Source organism: Drosophila virilis, chromosome X, assembly GCF_030788295.1.
Source record: "Drosophila virilis strain 15010-1051.87 chromosome X, Dvir_AGI_RSII-ME, whole genome shotgun sequence".
In the NCBI taxonomy this organism is placed as follows: domain Eukaryota; kingdom Metazoa; phylum Arthropoda; class Insecta; order Diptera; family Drosophilidae; genus Drosophila; species Drosophila virilis.
In genome coordinates, this window is record NC_091543.1 from 4365227 (window position 1) to 4385524 (window position 20298).

The following is a 20298-nucleotide window of genomic DNA, read 5'->3' on the forward strand; positions in this document are numbered from 1 at the left end:
ATACTATACCACATTAATTATAATAAAAATATCTATGTGTATCTAGACATTTAAAAAAACAAAAAACTATAAAAAAAAAGAACATGAAAAACTAAAAAATTTTTTTTTTGTAAAAATAAGTAAATGTCCTAAGAATTGCCGAGAAAAATGCAAAAAAAAAAAAGGAGAACACATTAAAATGAAAATTAAATGTTTAAACAAATTCGAGAGTTGTCAAAAATATCCTTGGGCGGATTTTCAGGGTCCCGACTTTAGAGTCTAGAACTGGATTTGCCTTGGATTTGAAGCTGATCCCAGCGGAACCGATTCGTAACGAGCTTTGATTTGGTTCTTTATTTAAAAGATCTAGTTCACGAACCGCGAACCGAATCAATCAACTAATATATTTATTTAAAAGAACTAATTCACAAACCGAGAATCGTGAACTGAATATATCAAATAAAATATTTACTTAAAAGAACTAGTTCACGAGCCACGAACCGTGAACCGAACCAATCAATCTATATGTTTACTTAAAAGAACTAGTTCACAAACCGCGAACCGAACCGAACCAAAGCAACGGCCACGTGATTCACAAAATTAATATATACATATATATTATTATTTCAGCTGGAAAACTTATCTGTTAACTTAACTTCACTTTTCAAAATATTTCAAATATTTTGTTCAATTTAAAATGTATTTGATTTCTTATCGACTGCTCGCAAGTTATCGATAAATAGTTATCGATATCGTCCTCGAGCTTTGAAACTCAAAACGCGCTGGCGGAAATGCTAACGTTTAACGGTTCGAGCCTCGTGTGCCAGTTCCACGCGTTCCGGCAATGGATTTTTCGTTTTTGAATTTCGGGCAAACGACGAAACGTCATATTTGGAGATGATTTTCATGAGGTGGCAACAGCAAACAATCAAATTGTGCTTTGACAGTTCGCTTGAACGTAAAAAGAAAAAAAAAAAAAACAATAAAACAAAAAGAAAAGAAAAGAAAATAACACAAGGAATTCAAACTCGCCGGGAAACCCGAAACCAGGTACGAATCTGGAGAATTGGCTTAAGCAAATTCAAGAGGGAAGCGAACTTTTCAAAAAAATATTAAATAAAAATAGACCGTTAGCAAAAGCGAAACGCCGCGAAGTGAGGTTAAGGAAGAAAAACAAAAACTTGTTGAACGCTTCGGAAATATTCAGAAGGAAGCGCCCAACCAAAGGTGATCCGTGGAGGAGCCCAAATACAAAGAGAGAGCGAGAGCGAGAGAGAGGAGCGAGAGAGAGGGAGTGAGCGAGAGCGAGAGAGGGTGCGAGGGAGAGGGGGCAAGATGTCATCGGAATTAACGCCCCTGGATGCGGAGGACAATGCCGCCGTCGATATGCTGCTGGAGATTGGCGACGTGAACAGCTGGGACATTAGCTGGGATCTGGATACGGATATAATGGACGTGCTCGATGTTGTTGAGGAGGCCGAGCACGATGAGCACTCAAATGCTGAGCGGGCAGAGAAGGAGCAGGAGCAGGAGCAGGAGGGGGAGGAGGTGGTGCTGCAGGAGTACACGCTGGTCGATGAGGCGAACATCGATTGGTTAGCCGGATCCGAGCAGGATCTGATAGAGCATATACCACAGTCGGCCATCATGGAGGAGTCCTACATCAATATCGAGGTGGAACTGGCCGAGCTGGACGGCGCCGATGAGACGGACGACGGTGAGCTGATCGAGCCACAGCTACTGCATCTGCCCGTGCATGTGGGCATCGCATCCGCCTGGAGCGTGGTGGCGCCGCTAACCACCAGCTCGACGGTGGAGGTGTTGCGTTTGTGCTTCGCCCGGATCGCCGGCAACGAGTATCGCATCTATGATGCGCTGGACAATGTCGGCTATCAGCCGACGGCGGGTCCGCCGCTGCTGATCAGCGAGATTAGCCCCAAGGAGGGCCTGCTCGACGGCCTCCAGCTGCTGGAGGGCTATGTGCACATCTTTCCCTATACCGAGCTGCCCGAGCATGTCAAGCAAATGATCCAGGACGAGACGGGCGCCGATGTTGCCGAGCTGCTCAACAATTCCGATTGCCTGTTCGGCATCGATATCGTTCCCGATGCCGAATGGGACATCATGTGCGTCGGCCGGCGCGAGCGTGTCGCCATGGAGTTTCGGTCGCAGACCGTGCCGCCCGACGAGAAGCACAGCGGCATCAATATATTTGGCGAGGCTACGCGCGTCTCGCTGACCATCTCGAATACGGAAATTGTGCTGGAGAACGAGGCCATTCTGGAGATGTCCCATCAGCCCGAAATCAACATATTCTTCTACGCCAACAGCAACAACATCTACGTGCTCAATGGACGCACACTCTTCGAGAACACGGAGCTGGGCAAGCACGTGCTGCCCATCAATAATATCGATCTGATACCGATCTCACCGCCCCACACCGTCTCCGTCTCCTGGGAGACAAAGGAGTACTAGGCACTGGACTGACTCTCTGCTGCGTGCGACGATCCGATCCGATCCGATCCGATCCGATCACCAGTCAATTATAGTACAAATATATTGTTGCCTAAATAGTGCATTAATAGCTTAAATATACTCTTAACAAATCTTATTCTAGCTGTTTTTAGGTTAGGTTTCTTGTACAGTGGGCATTCGCTAAGATGTTCCCAAAATCCCGCAAACAAAACTCATTTGTGATGACTCTTAAATAAAATGAAAATTAAATAGGAATCAAAAACTTGTAAATGATTGATTGATTGACTGACTGAGCTGTTTTAAGGTTATGTTTTTTATACAGTGAGCACTCGCTAAGATGCTCTCAAAAGCGCAATCAAATAAAGTGTAAATCAAATAAGAATCAAAGACTTGGACATCTATTTTACATCTACATAAAAGTTTTTAATTCAACTGATTGATTGATTGACTGATTGATGAGCCTTTATAAAGCGCAAAATTATATTCAAAGTTTTATACTTTCGAAATTTTAACCAAATTTAACGCGTAACCAACATTGTATTCAGCTTTGATTCTCGTCCAATTAGTTTAAAGCTTAATTTTCAGAGCTCAACAATACAAAAAGTTGAATACGTCTTTCGCTGACAGCTGAATTCACCGCCTTGAGCGGAAATTGGGTGGAAAACATTACAAGTTTCGTAAAAGGTTAAATAAATGTCTCAATAAAAATGAGCAAAAGTTACTCTTTATCCAAAATGGACATCTACCAAATATGGTTAGATATAGCCAATTGTTGGAATCCTACTTGTGATTTTTAAATATAATATATATAATTTCAATATAGCTGCGTTTTTTCGCCAGCAATTCATTTAAAGTTCGATTCATTCTAATTCACATAAATCATAATTTCATTGCTGCCTTTCAAAGTCGAATCGCTTAATTTTGAATTGAAATTTCTGGCAGTTTAACTTGCCGAGTGCTCACTGTACTCACATACAAATTTTGAATGCGGCTTACATAATAAATGTGAATTTATGTTTGAGTATGAAGCACGTTTCTTTTGAATGTATTTTATTAAGTTTTCAACAAATTGCATGACACTTGCCCAATTGCAATTACGGTACGCTTAATTATCATCAATAACAATTGCAATTGAATTAAATCTTCAATATGCTATTTACTTTCATTTTGTTGTAATTCGTACGCTGCTTAGTTTCAATTATAATAATTATTACAATAATATTATTATTGTAGGCAATTTTCTTTTGTTATGCACTCAACTTTCGGCTTGACTTTGATTCTAATAAATGTTATGTGTATGTGTGTGTGTGTGTGTGTAACTTGTTAAGCATTTGTTGTTCTTTACAATTTGTTTAACCACACTTTAACTTTAAACATAACACAAGAGGCACAAGAATAAGAGATTAAAAAAAGAGTTGAAGAGAAAAAAAAATTCTAAACACAATAAATAATAATTAATTACAATTACTTTTCTGGCATATAGGTATTATATATATATATATATATATATATATATATATATTATAAATCATAATAGAACAATGGTAATTATTGCTTATTATGATTTAATAATTGTTTTTGTTTTTGCTTTCGTTTTCTGGATGGCGACAAATAAATACTTGACTGTACGCTTACGACCAAGTCTAATTCTTGAGCTAACAAAGTGTCTAACAATTTTTTGTTTTTGTTTAGAGAGGGGGGGGGGGGGGGGGGTGAGGGAGCGGGCATCTCAGCGAATTCAATTGATTCGATTATAATTGTGGTATTCGAACATAAAAATACTTTTTGGGGGTGCTTAACTCTCATTCTCAAAAATATGAATTAACTAAAATGAAAATTAGAAAACTGTCGGCTACGTTTTGTGAGTGTTCTTGTTTGTTGTTTTAGTTTTTGTTGTTGTTGTTTTAGTTTTTGTTGTTGTTGTTGCTATTTGGTTTGAGTAGCGAGTGTCTTGTTGCATCTAACGCAGTCAAGCTGCGTCTCTGATTCCAGTTGTTGTTGTTGCTGTTGCTTCTGTTTAAACACTCTGTGAACGACTGCGTCGGCGTGTACTGGCTGCTGGGCCGAATTTATAGCTTGGAGCAGATCTCGTTTGTGAACTCGGAGCACTTGGCCTTGCCGCCAAGATCGCCAGTTAGATATTTGCCTTCCGCAATGACGGCAAATGCGGCTGCCTCAATTTTATCAGCATACGAATTGAGCTCCATGTGGCGCAGCATCATCACTGCCGAGAGCAGCAGGGCCGTGGGATTGGCCAGATCCTTGCCAGCGATATCGGGCGCTGTGCCGTGCACAGACTCGAACAGAGCACCATTCAGACCCATGTTGCCCGATGGCGTCAGGCCCAGACCGCCGACCAGACCGGCGCACATATCAGACAGAATATCACCATACAGATTGGGCATGACCTGTCGGAAATTTGCGGTTATATAGGCATTGGCAAATTGTTAGAGCTGCGTTCGCAGACTTACCAGCACATCGTATTTGCCCGGATTCTGGACCATGTTCAGGCACACCGTGTCCAAGTAGCGCTCCTCGAACTGAATTTCGGGATACTTTTGCGCCGTTTCGCGCACACAACGCAGGAACAGGCCGTCCGACATGCGCCTGCAAAGGATTATGGCTTAGATTAGTTGTTGTTGGCGCTGGGGCCAAGCTGCTGTCTCGCCAGCTTACATAATGTTCGCCTTGTGCACGACGGTCACCTTCTTGCGATTGTTGTTTTTGGCATACTGGAAGGCGTATTCGGCCACACGCCTGGAGGCATCCTCGGTGATTAGCTTGATGCTCTGGACAACGCCATCGACAATCTCGTGCTCAATGCCAGAATACTCGCCCTCGGTGTTCTCGCGAATGGTGACCACATCGACATCATCGTAGAGCGTCTTGTAGCCAACCAGACTGCGGCAGGGACGCACATTGGCATACAGATTGAACTCCTTGCGCAATGCCAGGTTCAGTGAGCGATGGCCCTTGCCCACGGGCGTCATTAGGGGACCCTTGAGGCCAATCTTGTTGGTGTTAACCGAATCGATGGCCGCCTGGGGAATGCCAAATTTGCCATCGGGACCCTGTAAAAAGCGTTGAACATTTTTAAATTCATATTTTAAATTTACATAGCGTTGCCACCTGGATGAGCAGTTAAGAACGTTTTGATAAGGCACTTTTTTTTACTGCTCGCTGGCAACGCTCAAATATTGATAAGCGTTGCCAACGTTTTTAGAGCGCCTTGATTTGAAATAAAAATACGGAAAACACTGGAAAATACTTACACGGACGGGCGTCACATCGACAGCCTCCCATTCGATGGGCACTTTGGCGGCAGTGAAAATCTTTTGCACAGCAGCAGAGATCTCTGGACCAATGCCATCACCGGGTATAAGCGTTACCTTTCTGACGCCGGACGCATAGCCGCGGCTGGCAGCGGGCGTTGTGTTGATCTGCAAGCAATTTCAAGAATATAATCAATTAAATCATAACAGACAACCACACACAACAATAACAAACAGCAACAACAAAATATATATATGCAAATTGAGCAATTATCAGGTTGCCAGATCTCTGGTTACATAAGCGACATCATCTCGCGCATGCAAACGGCACAGACGGCGGCGGCGCTGCAACCGTGCGTTGAGGTTAGAGCACACATCTGGCAAGGCGGGCAGGCAGGCAGGCAGGCAGGCGGCAGAGTGTTGCCATCGCTTTTTATGCAACCCGTGCGAAATGGGAAGTGATAAGCAAAAGAATTAATTTACGATGGAGACGCTTCCAAAAACAAAGAATATCTGATCAGCAATTGTTGTTGCTTAGCACCTTTGGCAAGATAGGCGCACAAGGCAAAACCCCCCGGCCCATCCGGCCGTCGGCCACCACCGAGCACTCGTGTTATGTAAAAGAAGCTTTTGGTTCTATTTCTTTTTTTTTTTTTTTTTGTCTGCCTTTTGCTGTGTATTCTTATTGTCGCAATGGGTGGGCAGCCATTTCTCCTGCGGGCAGCTGGGCTATTGTTTTTAAAGTGCACGCACCTTGGCTTTAAATGTTGCTCCGGCCAAGGCCGTTGACTCTGGCGCCGCATCACGCGCAGCCTGAAAACCCAATTGCTTGAGCTGCAAATTTTTTTTTTCGTTTTTGCGTAATGTTATTGTTTGCACGTTGATTGGTTGGTTGGTTGGTTGGTTGGAGGGTTCGTTGCGGGTGGTTTTGATTGAAAAACAAAATCAGAATGTTAGTTTTAGCTGTATTATTAGGTTTTTTTTTCGCCTCCCCGTTAGAAGGCCGCACGTAATCAGAAATGGGCAAATGTTGCTTGGGGCGCGGGGGAGGAGGCGGTGTTGCGAAAGGGTTGGCAATCGCGGCACACAATGTTTGCTTGTGCTAAACTGGCAAGCTGTTAATAATATTGTTATACTAATATCCTTTGTATTCTTACAATTCTCTGTATAAATCTAGCAGCCATTGCGTTACGTTTGGATATTTGCACTCGGTTATTTCACGTATAGAAAAAAATTCGACCACTCGCACGTCTGAGACTTTACTTTGCGCCCGCTGTATCGCCACCTAGCGGAAAACTGGCGAATGTAGAGCAGGACCGATAAGCACGTTATGGTTATCGAGCGTGCTGCAAGAGTTGCCACATCTAATAAAATGTCACATGTTCAGAAATAAAATTAATGTTTTGGGTTTTCCAAAACAAAGAGTTTTCTTTGTTAAATAGCTACAAGCAATGCTCATAAATTATTTAATTATTTTAAAGTAAAAATAAACAGTAATTTATTTTTCAAATGTGCAGCATATTGGCATATTGTGGCAACAATTACACAAACAATTTCAATGCTACATTTGTTTTAAGTTACAAGCAAATAAGTTTTTATGGCACAATTTGAAGGCATACAGCAAGAAAATTGTTAACATATTTAAAAATAGTCGTAAATTAGTTGTTTGATCGCTACATGTTGCATTGGCATCGCCAAGCAAGCAAATCGATACCGCTGCAGAAAAATATCGATAATATCTTTTGCAACGTTGCGTGTTACAGCCACAGTTTAAATTAATTTCGGCTCTTGCGTAGATTTTAAGCCATATTACATATAATATCTATGTAAATTAATACACAGTGTTTAAATAGAACGCTACAATAATTGTAGGCACTGTTGCGGTTTAAATTTCTGTGCTGCACCTAACGCACAGCTACAAAATTACCGACCAACCGAGAGACAAAGCTACGCTACGGTCGTAACTGGCAAAGTGCACTGTGAACGGCCAATGCAGAATTGTCATACGCGAGTTTTTTTTTCGCGTTCAGTTTAGGTTTTAGTTACCTGCGCGCAACAACCCCGTCGCCTTAGCCGTTGTGCTTGCGTCCTGCGTTTCCAAATCGAAACTCGACAAATATTCCAAACGCTGCGACCAAATGTATGCACTGCATGTTCACCAATTCGGCTGCGTCTTGTAATTTGCTATCAAATTGTGTAAATACATAAGCGAAAGCAGTCGCAGCAGCAACGCTTATACCCCGCGCGTATTGCTCTTGTGAGGCGCGCGTCTTTATTTTAACGTTTTTTTTTTTTTTTTTTTTTTTTGTGTTTTTGTTGGCTGTGCGAACCAGCCAACGGGCAGCATTTAAGGTAAGCTGAAAGTGTATTGTGTGTTTTTTACGTGTTTAAAATGTGCACTTCGCAATGCATCTCAGCTGCTTGGGCCAATAAACACGCACGCACACACTCGTAACTCTCGCACACGGCCACACGCGCGAATACACGCACGCATACACACACACACACACGCACGCACATGTACATATAATTATATATATGCGGGGCAGCACACGCACAGGCACAGGCACAAACACAAATGTATAACTGTGCCTGACAGCACACACACTACACGACGACGGCCGTTAACGACAAAGTGCGACTCGTAACCCAGCTTGCCTACTTTGCTCAAATGCGCTGCGAACGCTGCCGAGTTTCTATTTAATATCATTTTTTGCTTGGGTTTTTTTTCCTGATTCTTTTTTGTTTTATTCCGAAGAATTCTGTGTGCTGCCTTTCGTTGAGAAGCTGTGTACGAATTAAAAAAAAAAAGCATAATTCTCGATTTGTGTGGTTGATTGGATAAATAAATGAAAAAATCAAATTTAATTTCTTGCCTTGCATTTGCAGTTGCCCCCTCGGCTTGGCCGCTTCAATAATTTCGAGTGGCGAACGGTAGCATAATTATCGGCACGCTGGAGAAACAAAATAAACGCTCCCAGCTCATACGCGACAAAATGGTGTTGGCCGAGCGCAACACCGGCGACATTGTGCGCAATGGCCGTCGCTCACGTGGACCCAGCCCCAATACACATACAAGCGGCGCTGGCAGCGGTGCTGCTGGCCATGGCCACAATTCTGCCACCGGCATGGCCGGCGGCGGCGGAGCTGGCGGTGGCGGTGGCGGCGGCGGCGGATCCGGTGGCACAAACTCGACGGGCAATGAGAAGGCCACAGCTAACGTACCGGGTGCCGGCACACCGGAGAGCTCCGACGATGATAACTGTGAGTGTAAAGCTTATAAACATATGTATATACATATTTATATTGTTTCATTCAAATTGAAATTTTGTTTCCTATTGATCTCCATGCAGCGACAAAACGCAACGGCAAATCCAAGGCAAAGCAGTCGGAATACGAAGGTAAGTCAAGCCACAAGCGTTGCCCCACAAGCATATCCATAGCTATCTTTATCCACAACAGAGAAAATACGCGTTGGACGCGACTATCAGGCGGTGTGTCCACAGCTGGTGCCCGAACTGGATCGCCGTCCGGAGCTGATGAACGAGCGCGCCTTGTTGGTCTGGTCGCCCACCAAGGAGATACCCGACATGAAGCGTAAGCCTCTTTAGCGAATATATACCATATGCAGCAGATCGATCGAATAACTGACGCAATCTCTCGCATTCTCTCTCAACCGACCAGTGGAGGAATACATTTCGGTGGCAAAGGAGAAATATGGCTACAATGGTGAACAGGCATTGGGCATGCTGTTCTGGCATAAACACGATCTGGAGCGTGCGGTCATGGATTTGGCCAACTTCACACCGTTCCCGGATGAGTGGACCATCGAGGACAAGGTGCTATTCGATCAGGCATTTCAGTTTCATGGCAAAAGCTTTCATCGCATACGCCAAATGGTAATTATTATTATTCTATAAATGTATATGCAGATATTTAATGAAATTTATATAACCAACTGATGTCCAATTAGCTGCCAGACAAATCTATAGCCAGTCTGGTCAAATATTATTATTCGTGGAAGAAGACGCGTCATCGCAGCAGCGCCATGGATCGCCAGGAGAAAATGATAAAGACGGCCGTCAAGGATGGCTCCGAGAACGGCAGCGAGGTGGGCAGCAATGAGGAATCCGATAACGATGACAAGGTAATTATCAGTTAGAACTTAGCACAACAACAACAACAACAGCAACAACAACAACAACTACAGCAAAAAAAAAAAAAAAAAACAACATACAACCAACGACAAGCAAACAAAAAAGAATTCAAGACTTCCACTCCTCCGACACCCTCCTATTCTCCATCCACCATATACATATGCATATATACACACATACATATGCATATATATACACACACACACATACATACATACACAAACACATATATACATTCGCATAACTCATCATCAGCTCAGTTCGTAAATGCCGAGAGATCTCCGTTCACGCTCATTCACACACACACACACACACGCACACGCACACAGATACAGACATATGAACACACATGCACACACACACAGAAAGCACACGTTTTTAACACACACACGTACAATGTTAGCTAATCTTAGGGCTCTTGCCACACCCACAAGTCTTACGTTTTTACAAAATGTCCGCTGGTTTCCCCACAAACGTTCATATATGGATATATATATATATATATATATATATATATATGTATGTATGTATGTATATATGTATGTATATTGATCTGATATCTGATCTATACGCTTGTACTATATGTTCATACCAATCCCAGCGCACAACATAAACGTTGTCCAACACTAACCATATAGGGTTTGAAATAAGACTTTTTTTAAACTTATTTCGGACTTGTTGAAGAAGTTGTGTTTTTAGGATAAAAGAGTTTTTTACTCTCTATTCTCTATTAATATTTGATAGAGAGTATGCTTAAAAATATTTTAAATGCTTAGGAAAAAGGTATTCCATTTGGAATATACGAGAACGAATCTTAAGAATTGTTTTACACTCATCTAGGCGAAAAAGAAGAAGATAATAAGAGTATAATTTAGTTAGAATATATATATAATTGGCATATAATACAGAAGTCTAAAAGATATTGCAACAATATAAAAAGAGATATTTTGAGATAGATAGGATAATGTATATAAGAATAAAGATATTTCCTTTTTGTAAAGGATAGTATTTATTTTGGGACATATAACAGAAAGCTCGAAGAAAAATGTAAATGATGCTCTCTATTTTCTACAGAAGAAGGGAAGGGAAGAAAACATGCTGAAATTCATGTTTATAAGGAAGTATTCTTTTCAATAGATAATAGTATGGAGAGATAAATGAAATAAAAATACAAAAGAACTGAAAAGTCCCTACTCCATAAAAAGTGCTTAATGCAAACCAAGGGAAATACTCTAGAGCCCACTCTATTTATATAGTTGGGTAACATGTATGCCATGGAGCTTTATATAACTAGGAATACAAAAGTTTATTGAGTTTCAATTTGAAGCTCTCCAAAAGATTGCTGCAGATAGGTGTTAATAAGTATTAATAACAAAACGCAACGTGAAACAAGTTTTTTTTTCTTCAGTTCTATAAAAAGAATTTACTCTGAAAAAGAAAAAAAAAACATTTACGATAAACTTGGGCATTTCATTCGTTCAGTTTTACGATTATTTGATGTTGCGGGATCGATAGGCGCGCAACCAAAAATACGTTCAAGAACTTAACGAAGATGATGTGCAACACTGTCAACGCCGCACCGCGTGTCAAGTGTTCTACATTTAGAAAAACTTGACGAAACTGCAATTTTGACAGCAGACGTTTTTTTTTTTTGGGGGGGCGGCGCAGTGTTGCATTTGGAAAGTGACAGCCCCGTTGCATGCATAGCTGTGTATGTGTGTGTGTGTGTGTGTGTATGTGTGTGACCGCAATTGCCTGGGAGTAAATTTTTAAAGGGTTTGGGGGAGGGCCTCTGAGCAAATGGGCTGGAACGTAGACCAAAAATAACCTGTAAACACGCATAGGCTGAAGACAATATATAAATTTGATATATATATATACATATATAAATATTATGTCATACTCCGAAATGTGTCTGATAAGTTATAAAAAAAACGGAACTGAATCATAGTTCATAACAAAAAACTATATATATTTGCGTAAAACAATTATTTTTATTTGTATATAAGACCTAATTAAGGCTGAAATGCGTCTGTCAGGACGTCTGTTTGTGGGTTCGATTGAAATGGGCCAAAGTTTAAGTTAGAACTGTACAGATTTTAAGGCATAGCATCTAGCTTAAGATCGATTAGTTGTATGTACGTGTACATATAACTGCTGCTGCCTCTTTTTCCGGGCATATTTCTTCTCTTCTTTCTCTCAAAAACTCTTGGCATAACCGATATATATATATATATATAGAGAGAGATACTCTAACGGGCGCAGTTGGTTCGATTAGTTAAGTCGCGGGATTCAAGCCCATATGAACGTTATATAGATATAGTAAAAAAATATGGTTCAATATTTTTTCAGATAATCGCCGTGCCTGCATACCTCTCATAACAACTTACAACACACACACACACGAACACACACACACTCACATATACACACACACATATATATACACACACACACACACATTCAGCTAATTTGTATGTGTCTTATGCCAAAACCAAAACTTTGACCAGCATCTTTTAGACTTACAATCAATTCTACACAAAGAGAAAAGAATGCGCATATTTCTCATGCAGAAATATTTGTTTTTTTTTTTTTTTAAATTAAATTTTTTTTTTTTTTTAATGATTTTTTGTATTAATTTCTATAAAGAAATCAATGCGCGCGACTCTAGACGTAAGGCAAATAGACTTTTTGTTCTCTATTTATATATAGATTATATATATATGGATATATATATATATATGCATACATATTTTTTTACGAAAAGCGAGTATTAAACTAAATTATTATGTAGTAGATATATGCTAGTAATTTATAAATAAATCAAGTACTAATTTAATGCTTTTATGTCTTAAAGAAAATGAGAAAAAACAAATCGAAACAAAGCACAAACAGTATATCCAAAATTATACCTATACACTTATAGTTATGCTACATATATAGAAAGATATAAATAGAAAATAGAGAAAAAAGAAAAGAAAAAAAAAAACCAAACATAACATGTTGATTATAATGATATATTATGATGAGAACGATGATAACGATGATAACGATATTGATGATGCTGATGATAATGATAATAATGCTGATGATAATGATAATAATGCTGATGATAATCACAGACGTAATGCTAATAAATTTCATATCTTGTTTGCAAGAAGATTAAACAAAAAAAAATACCAACAATATATATGTGTTTCTTATTCATAAAACTTGAAATCGAAACAAGTTAAAAACAAAAAAAAAAGAAAGAAAAGAAACTTTTCTTTTTCGGATTCGCTTGGTTTTAGATATCCAGAAAAAAAAAAACACGCGCATACAAGCACAGTACCGTTACGCACACACACACACACACACACACCCATATACACATACATATATACCTGTAAATATATGTTGTATATGACGCCTACAACAACTAATCGGGATCAGACTTAACCTCGCTTAATTCAAGTATTCTCTCATATCATACACTCAGAAACACACACGCACACACACACACACACACACACACAGACAGAGACACAGACACAGACACACATACGCACACTCTAATGCCCACATGCTTCCCGTTAACGCCCTGGCATATAGCTAACTGTATAAAAACACTGTAATAATTACTGTTAGTCGTATAGTATTATATCCTTATGCATTCTCATATATGTAGACTGAATGTTGCATATGATTTAATTTTAAGTTTTATTATTATTATAATTATTATCAATATTTATTGGTTGTGTGCACTGATCGGAGCTTGACTTTTGTTTAGTTTTGCATTTTAACCCGTTTTTATTTGCCCATCCCCCCCAACCCCTATATATATACCCCGCCCCACCTACAAGTTTTTTTAAGTTGACCTTGTTCCGTGACTCGTTACAATTTTACTCGCTACAATAATTGCTCGTTATTATACAAAAAAAAAAAAACAACACAAAAAAAAGAGTTCGTGCATTTGGCCGCTTACTCGTTGCGAGCACTCGCTGCGTTTCACTCGTTACTTATTCAAAGCTAACTCGTTGCGAGCACTCGCTGCGTTTCACTCGTTACTTATTCAAAGCTAACATCTCTGGTTTTATTTGGAACTAAGGTGAAATTGCAATTTTTTATTTTAAGCATATACCAATTAAAAAGCAAACACACACAAACACACACACACAAACATACACACGCACACACACTCGAGCAATGCCAACGCAACTTTTGCAAAAGAGCGAGAGAGCGAGAGAGAGAGAGAGAGAGAAATTCCCTTATTTAAATAAGATGAAAAAAGAGTGCAATACAAATGAAACAAATTAAACAGATCTACACCAGCAAATCTTGTATATGTATGTGTGCTACATGCGTATGTGCATATACACATATATATATATATATATCTATATAATAATTATATATGTGTGTATGTTCCTGTATGTATGTGCATAAATATGTATACGTGTGTATAAGCGTAGCGTTTGAGCTTGTTGCAGGCGTGGAACATTTGGCCCGTTAGAACAAAAACAAAAAAAAAGTCCCAAAAAAAGGGAGAAAAAAATACCCCGATTCGATTTTCGAATACCGAACAAAACACAAAAAAAAAAAACAAAAAACAAACACATGCACACGCGCACACACTTATACACACGCACACATACACACACACACACACACTTATACACACACGCCTACCAATGCATACACACTCATGCGCTTCGCAGTGCAGAAAGCAGCAGAGCGAGTTTCAAAATCAATTTAAATTAATTACAAAGAAAATTAAATTAAAACCAAAAAATATATACATATATATATATACATATACATATATCAACAAAGACAAGATCAATAAGTTGAAGTAGAAGAAGAAGCACATGTAGAGAGTTGCAATTTTGTTTGATCTTCGATTGGGTTGGTCGCAGGAGGAGGAGCCGGTCGGGCGGGGGCTGTTAGCTAGCGTGGGGTAACTACGACAACAACAACAACAACAACTACTACCTCTTAAGTGTTACCAAGTGAACTAAAGCAAAAACCAACAAACTGTTTTTTTTTCTCTTCTCTTTGCATTTACTGTCAAAATAAACCAACACACACATTCACAAAAAAAAAAAACCTTAACATAAACTGTCCGCAACTGACGTTCTAAAAACCAACGCATACGATCTATCATAACGTACCGTACGATCAAAAATCAAAACGAATCAATTCAAAAAAACAAAAAAAAAAAAAAAACCAAAATGAATTCGCTTGCTGCTGCTGCTATTTGCGACTGCGTTGGCATTAATAACCACCATTCATGACCCTCAAAAAAAACCAACAACTTAATCTTATGGCTGGGCAGAGGGCGAACAACAACAATTCCACGATGAACAACAACAATAGCGGCACTCACAGCAATGCTGGAACGCCTGGAAGCAACGGCAACGGCAACGGTAACGGCAATGCCAATAGCAACAGCAACAACAGCAACAGCAATGCAACTGGCGACAGCAACAACGGCAGCGGCGGCGTTAGCGCAGGCAGCGGCAGCGGCATCGGCAGCAGCAGCAATAGCAACAGTAACAGCAACAGTAACAGTAACAGTAACAGCAACAGTAACAGCAACAGCAACAGTAACAGCAACAACAACGATCTGGATGCCGATCAGCTGTGCATTTATACAAATGCATTGGGCGATGATATGCTCGGCTTTGGGCTGCCCGGCTTTGGCCTGTCTATCGATAACGGCGGCGGCGATATTGATAACGATAACAACAATCCAAGCGGCAACATCGGCAACACTGGCAGCAACAGCAATGCACGGCGCGTCGTTGTGGGCGGTTTTTGCAAAAATTGCAACGTTGTCTGCTACATTTTATTCGATTCGCCATTGGGGCGCATGTGTAAAAGTTGTCACACGCACTGGAGGTAGATATTCCCATCAAATATTACAAAAAAAAAAAAAAAAAGCAAGAAAACAACTACAAACTCTAGCTAAATATGTTGTTAAATCTCCAAAAAAAAAAAAGCTAATGCTAAGTTTTTCTCTCTCTCTCTCTCTTCCAATTTCTCTCTCTTTGAACCCGTACAAAAAAACTGAAAAAAAAAAAAACAAACGAAAAATGATGTTGCATAACTTTTGACCAACAAAATATCTACCACACACTCACACACTCACACACACACACACGCACACACACACACACACACGCTCACACACATTCGCATTCATTTGTTGCTTGTGCGCCTTCTCGCCAAATCTTTCGCCCTTAATCCTTATGCCCGCACCACGCACTGCACCCCGCACCACGCACCACGCACCACAGACGCACGGGCAATCGTCGTCCCATCTCCGGCCCGGACAGCATTGCACCCACAAAACGTTCCACACACAACAGCGCCGCAGCGGCGGATCGTTCCAAGCGTAAACCGCCACGCGGCATGTACATCAATCATGATGATCTCACCGCCTTGGCCGGCTGCAAGAATCCGTGCGAATATTTAGCCGAAGGCGATCGTAAAATTGCCGCCCTCATGGCAGAAGTAAGAAATGTAATTTTTATTTATATATTCATCATCTATTTTGTGTGTGTTCGTCTTGTACCTCAACTTGCATGTTCTTTGCTTCACTTCTTCTTCTTCTTCTTCTTGCTAACTGGAATGTTAACCTCAAAAAGTTTTCACATTCCCGTTAGCAAGAAAAAAAAGTGAGTTTTTTAAAACAAAACAAAAAAGCCAAATCGCGCCCGCCTGCCATTTAGAAACTAGGCTAGTTCCAGGGGAAGGGAAAGTTTCGCTTTAAACTCTTCGAGTAGAACTCTCTCTCTCTCTCTCTTGCTCGCTCTCTCTCAATACATATATATATATATATATATTTTTTGGTTTAACTTAACTGTACTTTGTCTTACTATAAAGTTTAATATAAAGCTTTTCAGTTGTTAGTTTAAAAATCTAAAAAAAAAAGAAGGAAACAAAAGAATTTTGTTACTCAGCTACAGGGTATTACGGGCTTCATCATTTTTGCTATGTAGTCTAGTTGGGCGTATTGGCTTGCACGTGTTTTGTTTTTGTAGTCGTTGTTTATATGTCACACACACACACACATACACGCACACTCACACGCACACTCATACAAATAAGCACACGCAGAGACAGACAGACACAGAGACAAGCGACAGAGACAAGCCACGAACCACGGACCAGACCCAACGCCTCCGATTGACACATTGGATTAAATGCCCGACGGCCCATTACAGATCCAAAAGAATAGGCAAATGATGGAGCAGCTGGAGAAGGATTGCAGCGATGGCAACGTGGACGTGGATAGCGGCTCGACCGGAGCCCAAAAGACGACGCCCAGCAGCACGGAGACAGCCGCCGCTGCCCAGCCCCGCATCTCGGCACGCTGGACGTCCGATGAGATTGAAGTGGCACTGCTCGCCTTGCGCGACTATGGCAAAAACTTTCCGGTAAGTGAGCCACAAATCCTCGCCAGACTCGCATTGATAATGTCTGACAATTGTCTTGCAGATGATTGCCAAAGTCGTGGGCACCAAGACGGAGGCGCATGTGCGCACCTTCTATGTGAGCAATCGTCGACGCTACAATCTAGATCAGATTGTCAAGGAGTACGAGGCCAAGTCTGAGGACTCCAACATCGAGGAACAGTGCGATGCTGCTCCAGCAGCTGGCGCTGCGGCTACAACGGCCACCGCCGCAACAGCCGCCGCTGGCAATTTGATGGAGGGCAGCAAATCGGAGACAAGTGACGCTACCAGCCAGGAGCTGGCCAAGAAGGAGGAGCCAATGGCCAATGCCAACAGCACCGCCAGCAGTAACAGCAACAACAACACTACAAAAAAGAAGCCTGAACTGATGAATGCAGCAATCGCTGCACTCAAGAGCAGCGAGTGCGCCAGCTCAACAGCCGTCGCTCCGCTGGCGGCTGCACTTGCTGCAGCAACCGCCTCGGGCACGGCAAGTGTCAATAAGGCGGCGACATTGGCGATCGGTGCGCCAACCATAACCATTGTGGATGAATCGGACACGGCGACCAGCTCCAGCAGCGATTTGGCCAACAGCAACAACAATATGGCGCCAGCCGCTGGCAGCAACTCGGTCTCGTCGCTGTCGGGCATCAGCAGCAGCAACAGCAGCAGCAGCAGCAGCGCAGCACCCGCCAAATCATCGACCAACAACAATCACAACGATGCTGACAGCGAGGAGTCGCTGTCGCTCAAATCATCAGCTCACGTTCCAGTTAAACGTGACAATTCCGATTTGGTAGGTCAACAAAATATAAATTACTCGTATTTTCGCTCTTAATAACTCGCTAGAAAATTAATTGGTTGCTTTCCATATAAATTACTCGTTGCGTTAATTCGTTGTCATTGATCCGCTGTTTATGAAAAGCTTTTACTTTTCGATTGCTTGCTTAAAGTTATGCGCTATGAGCACTTATTGTAATTGATTCGCTGTGTTTTAAACATTGTCGACTTGTAAAATTGACAGTTATAAATTACTCGCTCAGGGTTGTTCGCTGCTCGTAACTCGTTGAATTTGACTCGCTGCTTATTAAGCTTTATATACTTGGAAATTGTTTGTTCAAAATTACTCGTTCAAAGTTAGTCGCTACTAACTACTCGCTGTGCTCGACTCGCTGTTTATTACTCTATTCGCTTGTATTAATACTTACGTGAAAATGGCTCGTTTACTCGTTATTCGCTAATTACTCAACTCGTTATTGATTCGATATATATGAAAAGCTTTTTACTCGCTCAAAGTGAATCGCTACTAATTACTCGTTGTATTTGATTCATAAAGCGATCTTCTTGTTTTAAAATATACTCGCCGCAAAGTTACTCGCTATGAATTACTCGTTACTAAATAGTTGTAATTTACTCGCTTTTTCATAGATAACTTCCTAATTCCCTCTCGCTCTCGTTATCTTTTACAGAACACTGGCGAATTGCCGCCCGCCAAAAAAATGGCACTCGCCGTTGGCGCCGAATTCCTTGCTAAGTGAGAGCCGCGCCCCGCAACTCGCCCAGTGGACGCAACTGGTCTGGTCACAGGCGATATACGATGCATGATTATATATATATATATATATATATATATATATATATATATGTATACAACCGATGTGTATATCGTTAGCTGTTTAGCCCAAAGGTTGTGGAGTGTGTTTTCAATTTCATATGTGTAGCTCGACTTAGCTCTACACCCAACGCTACTCTTAACTTTTATTTAAAACATCAGACACGGAGTCTTATCTGATGACACACATACACACACACACACACACACACACATACACACACACACACACGCGTACATTTATAGTTTGGTTAATTAGCGGATTATTATTATTATTATTATTATTGTATCTTGCACTCATGCTACCTACCTTTCGCCGATTTAATACGTTTTGTACCAATTTTTTGTTTAAACCTTTCGTGTCGTGGGGCGCATTTAAACATGATAAATGGATATATATATATATATATATATATATTGAATTAGTTGATAGATCATTTATTATAATAGAGCAGAGCACGATCAGAATCACACGCGATATATGATCAGGAACTAATTTTTCTATAACTAAGTTTACTTACATTTTTTTTTTTTTTTTATATATATATATATATTTTTATTTTGTATATATGTTTGTAATTTGTCGTGAGTCGTTTCGATGAATTTTGGGCCGATTTACCGATAGATTTTCGATAGGTTTTTACTTTTTTTTTTGTATAGCTGGAATGACTTAATTTTACACACGCAACGGACACACACACACACTCACTCACGGATGATTAGCTAGATAACTGCGCGCCCGCTCACACACACACACACCTTTACACACACACACACACACAGCAGGACGACAACAAAAAAAACAAGAAGCAAATAGACGGATGCGAATGCCAGCAGCAGTAGACAAAAAGTTACTACTACAATTTATGTATTTAATAATTATAATATTAATATTAATATAAAAAAAAAAAAAAAAACGAAAAAGAGAAAACAAAAAAAAGCGTGAATATTGTATAATTATAAAGCGTAAACCTAAAAGTGTAAACCAACAAAACTTTTTTTTTTCGTGCTGTAATTTAGCATAGAAACGTTTGGGTTACGCTCGTATACAACACATACACACACACACACACACACACACACACACACATACACATACACAACACACACACACAAATCATGGCAGGTGTTTGTTATGGTACAATTTTCTTATATATCATAAATTATTTTTTAAGCATTCTTAAGAGTTTTTAATTTGGATTTTTCTTTGTTTCCCAAAAGAAATACACACACACTCACACACACACTCACACATACACGCGCACACCACGCTAACAAAGTGTATACAAGAAGCGAAAAACCCGTTTAAGAACTTAAAAATAAAATCAAATATTAAAATAAATCATCGATGTTTTCATAATGCG

General features: G+C 40.5%; 2 protein-coding genes across 7 annotated transcripts; one reads left to right on the forward strand and one right to left on the reverse strand.

The window, feature by feature from the left end:
- Window positions 1–3487: 3487 nt before the first annotated feature.
- Window positions 3488–7039, reverse strand: Idh3a (isocitrate dehydrogenase [NAD] subunit alpha, mitochondrial). Of its 2 annotated transcripts, XM_002057953.4 has the most exons (6): window positions 6884–7022; window positions 6480–6560; window positions 5727–5894; window positions 5131–5525; window positions 4926–5061; window positions 3488–4862 (listed from the first exon to the last, which is right to left on the reverse strand). In XM_002057953.4, exons 1-6 carry the CDS (start codon window positions 6908–6910, stop codon window positions 4524–4526), a joined length of 1146 nt encoding a protein of 381 aa, XP_002057989.3. In that variant the 5' UTR covers window positions 6911–7022; the 3' UTR covers window positions 3488–4523. The 2 variants fall into 2 exon arrangements, with proteins under 2 accessions (XP_002057989.3, XP_032296469.1); XM_032440578.2 differs by lacking the exon at window positions 6480–6560 and having other exon boundaries at window positions 6884–7039.
- A 425-nt stretch (window positions 7040–7464) lies between these two features.
- On the forward strand, window positions 7465–20276 carry CoRest (REST corepressor). Of its 5 annotated transcripts, none has more exons than XM_070211246.1 (11): window positions 7465–8078; window positions 8616–8990; window positions 9080–9127; window positions 9189–9323; window positions 9411–9625; window positions 9700–9873; window positions 15198–15763; window positions 16162–16387; window positions 17092–17304; window positions 17366–18118; window positions 18792–20276. In XM_070211246.1, exons 2-11 carry the CDS (start codon window positions 8723–8725, stop codon window positions 18858–18860), a joined length of 2667 nt encoding a protein of 888 aa, XP_070067347.1. In that variant the 5' UTR covers window positions 7465–8078; window positions 8616–8722; the 3' UTR covers window positions 18861–20276. The 5 variants fall into 5 exon arrangements, with proteins under 5 accessions (XP_070067347.1, XP_015025042.1, XP_002057988.2 ...); XM_015169556.3 differs by having other exon boundaries at window positions 16162–16378; XM_070211247.1 differs by lacking the exon at window positions 7465–8078 and adding an exon at window positions 8498–8517.
- Window positions 20277–20298: the final 22 nt, after the last annotated feature.

Coding starts and splice junctions, on each gene's coding strand:
- Idh3a (XM_002057953.4), bottom strand. CDS start 6,910: ATGGCTGCTAGATTTATACAGAGAATT. Junction 6,561..6,883: donor CTAGATTTATACAGAGAATT/GTAAGAATACAA, acceptor AAAAATTTGCAG/CTCAAGCAATTGGGTTTTCA. Junction 5,895..6,479: donor GAGCAACATTTAAAGCCAAG/GTGCGTGCACTT, acceptor AATTGCTTGCAG/ATCAACACAACGCCCGCTGC.
- CoRest (XM_070211246.1), top strand. CDS start 8,723: ATGGTGTTGGCCGAGCGCAACACCGGCGACATTGTGCGCAATGGCCGT. Junction 9,626..9,699: donor TTCATCGCATACGCCAAATG/GTAATTATTATT, acceptor ATGTCCAATTAG/CTGCCAGACAAATCTATAGC. Junction 9,874..15,197: donor AATCCGATAACGATGACAAG/GTAATTATCAGT, acceptor ATGGCTGGGCAG/AGGGCGAACAACAACAATTC.